Genomic DNA, 14,511 nt, shown 5'->3' on the forward strand with positions numbered 1-14,511 from the left:
TTCTGTTAATTGGCATTTTAATCAGTTCCATCATTTGTTGTCTTTTATTCTAAATTTTGGAGCAGCTTCAAATGAGTCCTAACTTTTGCCTTTGCAATAATTACTGAAGCTCTTTGAGATGTGCCGCACATCTGCAAGACTCCTTTGAGTGCTTTTGTGCAGTATTAATGTGAGCTGCAGCGTGGGCCTTTTAATTCTGCACAATGCAAACTCAACATGTTATTAACTATGAATTAGAGAGTCGCTTTGGGAACAGAGGCAAGAAAAGTCGGAGGCATACTCATTAAAACTGGCACATGATTTAAACAAAAACAAGGCCAAGCGCAGCCACAATGAGACAATGCAGCAAAACGCTGAAGCACATTTACTCGCACGCTAATATATGTGCATAGGGTGTGGTGTCTACTCCAACATGGACTCATTGCTGTTCTCCAAATTCACTCAGCATTGTTTCTTGCAGTTACAAATTCTATTGCCACATTGAAAATGCTTTTTTAGTCACAGTCTTTACATGCTACAAATTCTAAATGTAAGTTAATGTTAATGAACGGGAGAAAATCTTCTAAAAGTAGTACATTTGTTGGCATTTGTCCACGTTATTAATAATATCTTAAAATAGGATTTTGCATTTTAGAATTAGGTGCATCAGAAAAATGAAATACTTAAAAACAACAAGATGATAAAGAATTGCAAACATACAGTATGATGCCTCATTGTCTCATGGCCTCCTAGATTGTTTGGCTTCTTGTGTGAATTTTAAATGGATATCGAACTTGATTAAAGAAATATTTTCTTCTCTGATTATTTTACTTTTTGTGATTATTTGTACTTAGGAATGTCAATAGTATTTGTATTTTTACACTTTTACAATGTAACTATTTTTCTGCATGTAGTCTTTTAAAAATATGGTTAATTTAAAGAGAAACATTTCAAGCCTAAAAAAATCCCCATCTGAAACTAAATTTAGATTTCCATTCTGATTAAAATGTGTTTTTGGTGCTTTTAACCTGTTCTTTTGGCATTTTTCTAATGATGGAGGACAGATGTGAAGAAAATGAAGCTTAAAATTACATTTCTGAATAAATGATTGTGAATCAGTAGGAAAAAGAGGGTATTTGTGATGTAGAAAATAGTCTAGGCAGCCACAAGCTCTCCAAGATCTCAGCAACAGGGAGCAGAAGGTCCCACCCACAACGCAAAAGGCAAATTTTTAATGAACTACTTAAGCTCTAGAGAAACTATGTCATAGAAAACGACAGTTTTTAAAAAAAAAAAACATATTTTAAATATTATTTTTATTAAAATAATACTATTTTGAGATAATTAAAAAAAGATCACTGGGAAATTTTTAAAAATAGTTTAAAGCATTCAAAGAGAAGTTTTTTAGATGGCATTCAAGACGTGAATTATATGCTACTCTTATTGCCTCTGAAGTATCTGATGTGAAAATGGTTTCAACTGTACACGGCTGGAGGCTGTTGGCCAGGTAACTATTAAAACTGCAGTCAGAGAAAAATATTATAACTTAAAATCTAACACCAGCTTTATAAGTATCTCTATAAAGACTAAATAACAACAGAAATATCAATGTCACAACACTCAAATTTGAGTTTGACCACTTTTTTGTACAAATGACCACTTTGACTTTCCTGACTGGTGTCCTCCTTTTACATTTTTGTTCTAAAAAGTGCTGTAAAATAAGCTAAAAAGTCAAGGGGTTGAGCTCTCTCCAGGGGATGATCGAGACACCCTCCTCGTAAAACAGGGAAGTTTTGTTTATTTTGAGTGTGATGACAAAAATATGCACAAGAAGCTGCTAGACAACTCTGAATATCACTGAAAATGTTGTCCCAAGTGACTTGTTTTACTCGCGCTTGAAGGATACACTTTCTAAACAAATCTGCAATAGAAGTTCAGTTTTATTTTATTTTTTTTGTGTGCAGAAAACAAGTTCAGATCACACAGACTTCACCTCCAGGCACAATCTCACCTTTATTGTGGGTTGTGCATGCAAAATTTGCTGTGCAAAAATATCAGACGCAGCATATACGACTGATTAGGGACTTTTATTCATGCCTAATTAGTTTTTTTCTCAAATCAATTCACAGACCAGCTATAAAGTCCAGTGTAGTGATACAAGAAAACTTATAATGACACAAAACCTGCAAAAAAAATGAACTGAAGATAAGCAAGGATGGTATTAAATTACAGCATCAATAAGTAGTTTCCATTTCCTTCCTGTTTACTTTGCTCCATTTGTTTGGTTTTACTGTCTAACTACCCCGGGCCAAACCACCACGAGTGCCATAAAAGGGGTGTGGGAAGGGTATGTTGGAAAGGCAGCCAAGTTGAGGCAACACTCTCCCAGATTTACATTCAGAATCCATTTTTTCAGCTACCCAGAAATCCATCCGAAGAGGTCTCTTTTCTGTCTCTTCCTCCATCACTCCCTTCATTATCAGAGTCCATTCCGTGAGACAGTGAAGGGGGGGGAGGCGGTGTGGAAGGGGGTGGAGGGAAGTGGAAAGAAGCAAAAGATGAGAGACAGAGAGCGAAAGACTGACAGACAGAGAGATGGGGTGAAGGGGGTGGTACAGAGAGCTGTAGCTATCTGCTGAAATATTCATGTTGGTGCCAGCAGCTTTTCCATTCCCTGCTCGGCAGGGGGCTGCTGTTTGATACATCCATCGCGCTCTCCCTCTTTGCCTCTCACCCCCCCCAACCCCCCTCCTCCCTCAGACTCTCTTAACTAGTGAGGCTGGTAGATGGTAAATGCTCTTCAAGAGATGGCAGATCCCTCTCCGCTCCAACCTGGACCGTCCCTGCCCTTCAGACACAGGCTGATGAAAAATGGCTTCCACCAGTAAAGACGTGCCTTTCAAAAGTTTCCAATCAGACGTGCAGAAACGACCCCAAAATAAATATTAATATTAAGATACTATCTTGTGGGAATTATTTGCTGCTCACACTGAAAAGACAGCAATCTGTTTGATTCGTGAAACTTGGCTACACTAAAGCAGTTAATCACCAAGTTACCCGAATGACCATCTGGGTCACTTTTTCCCTCCAAAAAGACAAATCAGCTTTAATGACATTGACTTAAACAACTGTCTTTGACACTACGTCCACATTCTTTTTCTGATTCAAACAAAAAAAAAAAATCCCATGTCTACATCAGCGTTTTAATATCTTACATGTCTAGTGCATCACTTAAAAAACAGAAAAATAACACATTAAATCAATTAATTAACAGCCTTTTGCAAACAATGACAACAAATGCAGAAAAAAATGATAAATGACAAAAATGTAAATGATGCTAGTGTATAATTTAAACAGTTAACTGATGAAAAAAGATTAAGAGAATCATAACTGTTATAGGCATTTGCCTTTAAACTGCATAGCTGTTAAAATACACAAATAATAAGCAAATTTGTTTATTATTGTCATTGCAATAATATTTTTGACAAAAGGGAAATCACAGAATCCTCCAATGTCATCATATGTAATAATTCTTCTCTTGAGCTGTGAGTGCTCTGATTCCCTTCAAGTATGAGCTCTTTATGACGGCCTGAGAGCTTGAGGGTCTTTTCTGGACTTAAATGTTGTTCCCAGATTCTGCAGGAATCCCTCTCCAGGTTTGGGGGTCACATTTGTCACAGTTTGGATAACTATGGGGTCCATAGTTGCCTTCACCATTTTTATTTCAACTGTTTTCTCAGCTCTTGCCAACACCTTTAGGAGCTGCTTCACAGTGTCCAGATTACTCATTTTATGACCTTAAAAATGCTTGAATAGAGATGCATCTATTTGGTACATAAAAAGTACCATCTGCAAACGCAAACACCTTTTTTTTTTACCTTGTTTTGCCCCTAACTGGTGTAGAAATGGTTGATTATGCATACAACTTGATTTTAACACTTCAAATGACCATGACTCCTGTTATATTTCTAATAGATTTTCGTATGTACCCTTCCTTTCTTGAAAGATATGTGATTAAGTGAAAAAAAAATTAAAAGACCCAAGGTTTTTCTGTTAATTTATTTTGAAAAAAGCTGTTTTAACTAATAAAAACTGTTATAATCAGTTTCAGTTTCACTTCAATTCATTCCAGGTCAAACCTAGTGTTATCACAGACAGTTATCATTAAATGTCAAAGCAGTTCAAAACTATTTCACATCGTTTGTTATCAATCAGCAAAGTCAAAAAGGTAGAAATCATTCGTAGTTACTGCAGGACCTTCTTAATCAGGGCCATGAATTTGTTATCTCCTGCTGAGCGTCTACTTCAAATAGCTCCTGGCACATTTTGGCATCACGTCTCAATTATTTATTCAAGAATTGCTGTCAGTAAGTGTTTGCCAAACAAATGCAGACAGCAAAACCCACCATGTGCAGAAGATGAAAATTCAGGACACGTCTATCAGAGAAATGCGTTCCCTGTCGAGAACAGTGTAATGTTAGCCATGCAGGTGTGAAAGGGAGCAGCGAATGTGAGAAAACATTAAGATTAGCTCTGGCTACATGACAAACACTTTCTGGGAGAACCTCATCCCTTCGCTGCAGGTTTGTACCAAAGCGTCACGTGACTCAAAGATTGTTCCAGAGGCCTTCACCGCAGAATCAAGCGAGCCGTCCAAGAGAAACACTGCTGAAGATGAAAACAGCAGCAGGTTTAGTCTCAGAGGAAAAACTTCTGCCTTTCGATGAATAGCCACATCTTTTTTTTTTTTTTTTTCGTGGTGGTTAAACAGGGAGGGACTGCCTTCATGGTCACGGCCTGCAGTGTGTGTGTGTTTGTGCATGTGTGGTTGCATTTAACCAGCACATGTTGGGGGATGTGGCAGATGCTGCAGAGGCAAGGATTATTGTGTGTGGCTTTAAGCATGTGTGTTAAAAATATCTTTGCCACAGCGGGAAGCCACAGTGGGCAATTACAGTGCAGCATCTGGGCTTGCACACATTTATTAGTGTGTGTGTGTGGAGTGTGTGCTGGGTGGTTCAGGCGGAGTTCAGATTACTCACATCTTTGCTCGTGGAGTTTCAGTAAATGATGCAGGGTGGGTTTGACAACGATGAGAACTTGTGACACAGGAGCAAATTCCTAACTCACGCCACCAGGATGACGGCAGAAAATCAACGGAAGGAGGGATGAGGAAATGTGGAGAGGCAACCGAAACAGAACTGCAAACAGAAAAAAACAAAGTCAGGACGGAAAAATATCTCTTTCATGTCCAAAAAAAAACATAACTCAGATTTTATCCTTCCCATAAAAACAAAACAATACAGTTTCTTTCTCCTGCTTAATTACTGTTGGGGTTTGTTGCAAACAAATTTCAGTAAATCCTGCTTTTTCTCTACTAAATTACTCACAATTGCAAGACTTCCCAAATGGTTTAGAGGTTCCATTTAATTTAAATCACATTATTTAACTTATAAAAGGCTAATGTTTTCCTTCAAAAAATCAAATCTGTAACTTTTATTTTATTATTGTGCACTTTACAACTTTTTGGTAGCACTGAAGGCCACACACCACACACAGTTGTAGAGGTGCATCAATTGTTGTCTTATAGAAATGACACTAAATAATCTGAAACCTTTAAATATTCTAGTTAGCTGCTAAATGTTGTCCAAAGCGTAAATATATCTTACAATATTTCTTTATAACTTGAATTCCTCCCATAAAAGAAATGTTGTCTTGTATTAGATATAAAAATAAGACATAAGATATGCCTTTATTGTCACTCTCCACTTGAACAACAAAATTAAAACAGTCACTGAAAAAATATGTTTAACAAGGTTTAAGATAAAACATGTCAATATGTACAAAAGAAATGTGCAAATATAACCAACGTCTGCAACAATGTATACCATGTATATCATAGACACTGGAACTTTATTGCCTTATTTATTGTATTTTTGTGCTTTTGTATTTTTTTTTTAGCTACTGTAACAAATCAATTTCCCTGCTGTGGGATCAACTGAATTTCTATTTAATATTATTTCATTTTAAGAATTTAAGAGCCTGGGTTTTTATCTCACAGTCTCCTAAAATATCTCATAAAAACAATGAAGTTTATTATTTATTACTTACATAATAAGAAATTCAGTGCATTTTCTTTACAAAGCTGTCCTACTGGCACAATGGAGGATGGAGTAACAATGTAAATGAAAAAGTATTTTTAGAATTGCATTGTTTTTTTCTGAAATCTGCTTAAAAATGATCTTTTCAGTATCCTAGCATGCAGAGGCCAAATGGGCTACATCCAGCCAGGGAGTTCCACAGGGGCGAGACCAGGGACTTTTTAGATCTAATCTTCACTTAGCCATCTTGTTTTTTTTTTTTTTTCTTTTCACTGATGCTGTGTTAAATCCTGTTCTACTTTTGCACAGCCTCACATGTGTTTTTAAATTCTTTTCTGATGTTTCAACTTGTTCTGATTGTTTAAAAAATGTGCTGCTTAGGTTGCAAAAACTAAATCTCTAAATACTATTTTTGTCATATTGCTCTATAAACCCAAATGTTTGAATTAAAGTTTGCAATTCTTAAAGTCAAACCCTTGTGTTAACTTTGCCACAACTATTATTCCTGTGCTGGACTATATCTACCAGCATGTTTTAACCATTGCAAATCATACATTAAATACAGTCTATCATAAACAACACATTATATTCTGGATATATAATCATAAACTCAGTTTTAGTTGTTTTATGGAATGGCTGTTATTTCAAATATATTTTGTTTTTTTGTTTTTTTTTATCTGGATGAACATGTTTCATTTTTGTCACATCAAACAAGTTCTGTTAGTTTTAGATCAGCTCAAAAAAGGATCTTACAAAATTACCTTTAAATGCTATTTAAAAAAAACAAAGCAACAATTGCATCAGTTGTAAGCAAAAGTGTCATGGGACGAGAAAAATCTCCAAAAACAACAAAAAACACATTTTGAAGGATTTCTTTTGTCCATTCATTTGTTACAAAAACAGTGCTTACAGCTTATTTTTTATGCCTTCACATGTCCTCCATTGTCTTCATCCATTTCATCCTGTGAAGATAATCACATGCATTTTGTCAAATTCTGACTAAGACACCACATTACCATAATGAAGATAAAGCCTCAAATAAAAACACAGAAGATGAATATAAATATTTCACACAGTTTGTCTGGAACAAAATAATTAAAAATGCCTGGTGATATTTCTAAAGAATGTTTGTGTGATTTTAAAATGATCTCAGGATCTCAAGAAAGAGATGGGTCTCTAGACATCCAAGCACAGACTGCTGTGAATTATCTGAAGAAATGCTCTGGTGTACCATTAGTTCTGTTGTTATCCTGGCTGCATTAATCAGGGACTTGCTCAGGGAGGGAAAACCTAACTGGTGCTTCAGTAAAATGAGAGGCATTGAACGAGAGCAGCCAGAGAAAAAAGGTAATGCAGGGTATGGATTGCTGCAGTGGATATATTGCATGTGGAGCAGAATGTACCCAGCAGGTAGAATTAATCTATCAAGTAGCATAAAAAATGTCTAAATATCCAGTCGTATAACTCATGATCCAGGATATTGACTGCAACAGAGAGACACGAGAAGGTTACCAGTTTATTCGATTGGAAACAAGAGATTAGTGAGCTCTCGGGTTAAATTTTACTCTAGAAACACACACATTTCTGTTTATTTTAGTCTTTTAAAGTGCTTTTGTTAATCCAGTATACTGACTGGCATCAAACAGTGGGGCTGTGGCCACAACTCCATCAATTTGCAGGTTTTTATGTGCATTTCTGCTTTCATTTTAACCTGGTCTGCAGACTAGACTTTAACGAGCCCAGTCACATGCAGCTAAACATTTAAATTCACTGGTCACAGCTTCAAAAAAGAAAAAAAAATGCTTCTTTTTCTAGTTCCCTAAATACAAGCAGGCCTAAGGCACACATGCCTCTGCGCTCCCTGAGCAGTCAGGAAATAATGGAGTGTTGTTTGGTCACACAATGACAACAGCAACAAAAGAAGAAATGAGTGAAAACGGCAATTTCCACACCCACCGATGCAGACAATTAACCAGCTTAGTGAGTCTCGTTTGGCCTCAACCTCTTCCCTTTTGTCCCTTTGCTTTTGCTCTTGTTTTTTTCTCTCAAATAACTCCAATTCGTTGTGTGTAACTACTGCCCCCGTGTGGCCAAAGTCGGTCATTGTCTCCATCGCTGCACTGCAGTGAGTTTCATCAGGCCCTGAGAATGTAATTTGAGAGATTCTGCTTAACTTAGAAGAGTGCAACACACATGTAAAAAGTCATTTTCTCGTCAGCATATCATGAGAGGTTACATTATTCAAATACAATTAAACTGGAGGTCCCTTGTAGTCCAAGCCAGAATATCATGGATTACCAGTTTTGTTCTGAGTACACATACAATTGTGAACACATTTTGTCGATGCAGAACAGAAGAGATTGTTTTTGAACCTTTCTTTCAAAAAAGAGGCAACTTTCCATCCACCCATCCATTTTCCAAACTTGCTTAATCCTTTTGGGGTCACGGGGTTGCTGGAGCCTATCCCAGCCATTGTTGGGCGAAAGCAGGAAACCCGCTGGACGGTTCTCCAACTCAAGCTCTAGCACAATTTCAATAAGGAAATCCACCAAATATTTCACTTCACACCTTACTCATCATTTGGTTCTCACTCTGACCCAATAGCTAAAAAACTCACTTTCTTGAGCCAATCACAGTTAAATTCCTGCCTTTAAATTCATAGAAGTTTGTTTATCCACACTGCAGACATTTTGGCAGTCTGTTCTCCTCCTAGGATCTAAGCTCTGATGTCTCTTGACGTGGTCTGAGGTGCTCCCTAGCATGTAAGGTGTCTCCAGCCCGAACCTTAACATCCAAAAACTATGGACTATTTAATGCAAAAACTCCTGATTCACTATTAAATCTTTAAATTAGACTTCAAGATCTCTCTTTATTGAGGTTTAATTATAGTGCTCTGCAAATTGACAAAAATGTAGATCAAGACACCATCTTTCTCCCACAAAAAGCACATTTAAGCAGAATTTTCTTCTAACTTTAAGTCCTGAACACCTCTGGAGTTGCCTTTACATCAAACGATACTTGTAAAGACACAAGGGGTCAGTGATGTCTGCAGTTGCACTGACGACAAAGTGACAGCTCTAAAGTGACTCTTGTTTCACAAATGGGTGTCCTTGCCAGACTCCAGATTCCAGGACCGGAAGATCATTTCCTCCACAGTGACAGCCTCAGACAGTGTACACAGGCACAGTGTGGAGGGGCATTATGGAGCCACCGACTGCAGCGTCAACTCGCAGGGGACCCTCATCACCGCAGCACAATACCTCCACTTCTACCTTGGCCTTTGACCAGCACTTCACTTCAACAGCCAAAGGAATACTCCTCCTCTCTGAGATAGTAAGTGAGACTTAGACTCTGCCTTCATGCTGCTCAGGAGCTCAGACATTAAACAAAAAGTTACAGTCAGAAATTTAGAAAAAAAATATTTGTTGATTTTTTGTTTGTTTTATTATCAAAACAGCAAAAAAATAAAAGAAAAAAAGATTAATTTACTTCTGAACAGTAAAAAATATTAAAGTTTGTGTTTTGTTCTGTATGATACAATATCCTACATTATAAAATAATATAAATACAAATATGTAAGCCACTAAAGTAAGAAAAGCTTTACCCAGCTTTGAAAATAATATAAAATAGGCATAAAAACCAAATCCAGTTTTCCTCCTGTCCTCTCCCTTATTGTTCTTCTTCCTTTCCTTGTCAACTACAGGAAAAAAGATTGGATAGCCTTATCCAAAACAGAGTCTGTAACAGGAGAGGCCACAATTGATGTTTTCTGATCCTTAATCACTAAATGTTTAGGAGAATTCTGCACCATTTTCTCATCAATGCATCAGAAAAAAAGTATCCAACTGAAAAATGTAGGCTTGTAGATGCACTTGGGGATGGATGGTTGGATGGTTTGAACTTTTAGTAACCTTTGATGCAAAGCATGCAAACTGTCATAAAATAAGTCTGGTTAATGTTATATTATAAACCAGTTTGTGATTTGAAGAAGCCGTTTCTAGCAGTGAAAGTATTTTTTTTCTATCACAGGAAACAACATGTTGGAGTCTTTTGTTGTGAACCAGGAAGGGTGGGGTTTAGTTAGAAAAGGGACATAATCACAGGAAAGCTAATTCAGGGGACAAAGATCGGAGCTATCAACCTATAGAAATAATTGATTTGAAAGAAAAATACTTAAAAAAAAAGACTAGGAGGGACACTAAACAATGTCTCCTGTCCTCTCTTCAGGTGTGTGGCATGTTGGTGTGGATCCTGGTTGGGGGCACAGACTATTTCCACCTTCCTGCTCTTAGCTGGGTGATGTTTGTTGCCATCGTTTTCTGGATTTTGACGGTGTGTCTGTTTATAATTTACCTCACCAGAGCCCATTACAGGTTACCACAGATCCCCTGGACAACACTGGTAACATGCACAAAGCTTACAATCATTGAGATTCACGTTAAATCCTACATGACAAAATGTTGTTTCTTTCAGTCCGTGTGTTTTGACTGCAGCGCCACGGCTCTGTATCTGGTAACAGCAGTGGTAGATGCTCTTTCTGTCAACCAGGCCATTAGAGGGCGACATAACTACAATTGTTGGGCAGCATCAGCAGTAAGTACGTCACTTTTTGTTACCATAGATTTTTAGTTTATAAAAATGTAACTTTGCAAAATAATTATTTTCCCCAACTTTTCTATTAAATTCATGGGATAAAATGACAATTTTCTCCTAATGAAAAAGGTCACAGAATGCGTCCTGTATTACAATAATGGGCTAATATTGTGTTACGGATTGTGACATATAACAATGAACAAAGCAAATGTTTTCTTCTTTTCCAGTTCTTTGCTTTTCTCACCACGCTGTGCTACGCAGCGAGCAGCTGGCTGAGCCTTCACGCCTGGAAAAACTCAGAAGAAGAGCAGTAGTCTTCACTTTTCACTTTTCCAAACTTAAAAAAAATAGCCAATGCTTCCCTGTGCGTAACTATTACATAGAAAGGCAGGGGTGGGAGCTTTTAATCAATAAATGTTGCAGACAGTATCACTAAGCAGTGGTGAGGTTGAGTTCACTGATACATTTTATCAGCTAAAATAAACAAAGGAATTCAACTGGGAGAAAACTAGTTCTCTCCACATTTGTGTGTGAAGTTGAAGTGTCAGATGTTGTCTACACACCACTGCAACTGCAATAACTGAATAAAATATTAAAATAAATGTGAAAATATGAGACAAAAGTGACTTTTTTGTCAATTTTCTAACAATATATTTTTAACATTGCTTAGAAATCACTGAATTCTTATTAGATGATATTTAGTTCTGATTGAAATTTTATTTATAGCACATTTTTGTTATCAAATGTCCTCAGTGGCTTAAAAAAATGTATTTATGTTTCTTTATTTTGGAATTTTAAAGCTCTTATTATCTTTGTATTCCATGTCTTGTACTTTAATACTTTAATATGTGTATGTATTGCAACCATTTTTGGTGTTGGAATTCCAAATAAACAATTTTAATTTAACAACATTTTGTTATCTAATGCCCCTATAAGGGAAGGTTGCATCCATACTTGCTAATTAAGAGTTTCAAAAACAACCCGGGTTTTAGTCTTCATGTTTAGTTTTGTGTTTGCCAGCAAAAACAATTATTAAATTAAATTAAATTAATTAATTATTAAACTCACATTAATGTCTATTGTTACTCACAGGAAAGTAATGTTGCTTAATGTTAAGCAAAAAAATAAAAATAAGATAATTCTACAGTTTATTTATGTATATATATTGAAATAAGCTATTGTTTTTGTCTTCTTTTGTTTGTGAAAACATTCAGTTGCTGTAACAACTGCTGAATATAATCAATATTTCTAATAGATTTATGGATTTAGGAAAAATTGCATGAGAAAAACTCTAGTTTTAAAGAAGAGTTAATCAGTACTTTCAAAGGTTTTATAATAATCATATATCAGGATATGAAAATTACTATCTGCAAAATTCACAAATAATAAAAAAAAAAAATAGGACTTCTAATTGTGTCTAAGCCAAATGATAAGTTTGACAGCACTTTAACACCTTGATGTGCAAATATGCATCAAATCACTTCTGCTATGTTGATTTAGTTCCTTGAAAGAAAAAACATCAGGATTTTTTTACAGTTGGAAATAAAATTAGGCATTAACTCTAAATGAGAAATTCAAACCTGTTTCTTTCAGTTTTTTTGCATGTTTTTCTATTGAATCCACCACACATTTCATGATCCTAACAATAACATTATGAATTTATATCTATACAACTTTCCTATGCTTTGAATATTTTTGAATGAACAAAAATACAATTTTCTTTCATTTGAAATGTGTTTTTGTTTTCAGCGTTTTACCTCCTTTATGTAATCAAGTTACCACACAAACCCTTATCATCATTTTAACGTAATCTATTTCTATTGTTTTTGTGTAAAATTTAGACTTTTTAATATGTGAGTCAAAAGGAATATTCTTTTTTTTTAAGCTAGCTTCCTGTGGTCACTTTAAAACAACAATAATAGGTACTTCCAGGTTTCCTCTGAAAAATAATATGTAATGTTTAGTGACAATTAGAGAAAATATAATATGTACTTCCTGAGAGACAGGAACATTGGAGAACTAGACATTGTGTGGAAAACTGCAGATGGAACATTCCAAGGAAAATGCCAACATATTTAACTAATTGATTATCAAATAAAAAAATAATAAAATAAACAAATGAAAAAATATCTTCAGGTGCTACTCTGCAAAAGATAAATTACACAGGAAATAATGCTTAGTTTTAACAAAAATTGAAAATAGCCTTTAATCCAGTTTGCCGTGTCTTTCTCAGTCTGAATCGGCTCCATGCTCGGAGTGTAACAGTTAAACCAATATGGCCCCCATAGCTGGGATGTAAACAGAGTAGGAATGTAGCAACAGATGAGCCACAGAGAAACGTGGAGCAATGATGAGACAAACTCATTGAAATATGGGTGTTTGAATGGAAGCTCAAACACAACTTTTAATGTGATTCACTCTTTCTACACTCATCAGAACAGCTTCTTAGCCACTGCCTCCTCCTTTGCCAAACCAAAGTAGCTTTAAAAAGTGTTGTACCTAACGTTTACACAGACGTTCAAATTTGGTCAGTGGAACATAAAGTTTGAATAAGTGAACTTCCTGACAAGGATTCCTGGCCAATGACTAAAGAGATCTTCAGTCACATGGTTTTGTTTACGAGCTTTGGTTCAAAACAGACATAGATGCCAGTGTGAATACAGACCAAACGCAAGGTTCGGGACTTGATCCAGATAAAATGAAGCAGATTCGGTGTGGACCAATGGACTTTTCCAATCTAAATGAACTCCAATTATGATTATGTCGTTTTTATCCAAAACTTAAAAAGACAGTTGTTTTCTAAGACATACGTTCTGCAGAGCAACAGACGTTCATTAAAACATAACTTCAGAATTGTGGGTGGGACTGTTGGTGAGGAGTAACCCCGGGCTTACACCGCTAGCGTCAAGGCTTCGTTGCGTCGCGGGAGTGGACTAGCTACAGCCGATGGGTTACACTAGCTGCTGCTCCAGCCACAGCCTGTGGAAGCTCAGCCCAGACAGAGTAGTTCTGGATCTCTATGATCAGCTTCTTCTTCATGGTTATGACTGACAAGGCTGTGCTGCAACACCCTTTGAGTGACCCGAAAATTACGTAATGTTTACGACACTCTGAAACCGGCGAGTTCAGCGGAAAGTTCGTTTTATTTTGAAAATATACCGGATGCACTTTAAATTCGCTCGCGTGGTTTCCGGTTTAAGTCGTGATAGCCCCAACTTCACAGAAAGTGATGACGATCAGATGCGTCGTCCGTCAAAATTTGAACCACACGAAAAGGATTCGCAGCGACGCAGAGCTCAGTCCGCAGACGCAGGACGTGAACGTCTGCAGTGGAAGTTTCTCTCGCACTTTTAATGTTATAAAAAGACTACAGCGCACGCAACTGAGCCGTGACGCTGGCGGTGTAAACGAGGAGTAAGCCTGCACTCATTTCCCATCAACCCTTTTTTAACGCTGTCTACCACTAGCTAACAGACATATTACAACCTTGAGGTAACATTACTGGTGAACCAAAAATGATGATTACCGTATTTTCTGGACTATAAGCCGCACCTGTATATAAGCCGCATCTGCTCAATTTAAAAAAAAAGAAGAAAAAAAAAGAACTACGAGCCGCACTGGGCTATAAGCCGCAGATATCTATGTTGAAAAATGTGATATTTACTGCATGTAGAGAACAATTTTGTATTTTGAATGTACATGTTTATATATACCTGCCGTCTCCAGCGTCTCAGCATAGAATAACTGAGCCTAAGCTTGTGTAGAGCAGTGCGGTTTCCTTCCTAGATAGCAAGCTCCATGGCCTTCAACTTAAAATGTGCACCACACAAACTTCTTT

At 36.6% G+C, this 14,511-nt stretch overlaps 1 protein-coding gene and 1 long non-coding RNA gene across 5 annotated transcripts in view; one reads left to right on the forward strand and one right to left on the reverse strand.

Moving 5' to 3' along the window:
* Nucleotides 1-2,466: 2,466 nt before the first annotated feature.
* The window catches only part of LOC112143768, a 16,676-nt gene continuing 4,631 nt past the window's right edge, over nt 2,467-14,511 (reverse strand). The window contains exons 2-3 of the long non-coding RNA XR_002918798.2: nt 6,991-7,042; nt 2,467-5,180 (exon numbers count right to left, since the gene is read on the reverse strand). This is a non-coding gene — a long non-coding RNA (uncharacterized LOC112143768). The remainder of the gene's footprint in view (nt 5,181-6,990; nt 7,043-14,511) is intronic.
* cmtm8b (CKLF-like MARVEL transmembrane domain containing 8b) lies at nt 8,505-11,505 on the forward strand. 4 transcript variants are annotated; one of them, XM_024267964.2, is made up of 4 exons: nt 8,511-9,413; nt 10,308-10,481; nt 10,554-10,677; nt 10,901-11,505. In XM_024267964.2, exons 1-4 carry the CDS (start codon nt 9,282-9,284, stop codon nt 11,107-11,109), a joined length of 639 nt encoding a protein of 212 aa, XP_024123732.1. In that variant the 5' UTR covers nt 8,511-9,281; the 3' UTR covers nt 11,110-11,505. The 4 variants fall into 4 exon arrangements, with proteins under 4 accessions (XP_036071931.1, XP_024123734.1, XP_024123732.1 ...); XM_024267967.2 differs by having other exon boundaries at nt 8,518-9,413; nt 10,554-10,673; XM_036216038.1 differs by having other exon boundaries at nt 8,505-9,413; nt 10,308-10,677.

The sequence above is a fragment of the Oryzias melastigma genome, linkage group LG16 (assembly GCF_002922805.2).
Source record: "Oryzias melastigma strain HK-1 linkage group LG16, ASM292280v2, whole genome shotgun sequence".
Taxonomy (NCBI): domain Eukaryota; kingdom Metazoa; phylum Chordata; class Actinopteri; order Beloniformes; family Adrianichthyidae; genus Oryzias; species Oryzias melastigma.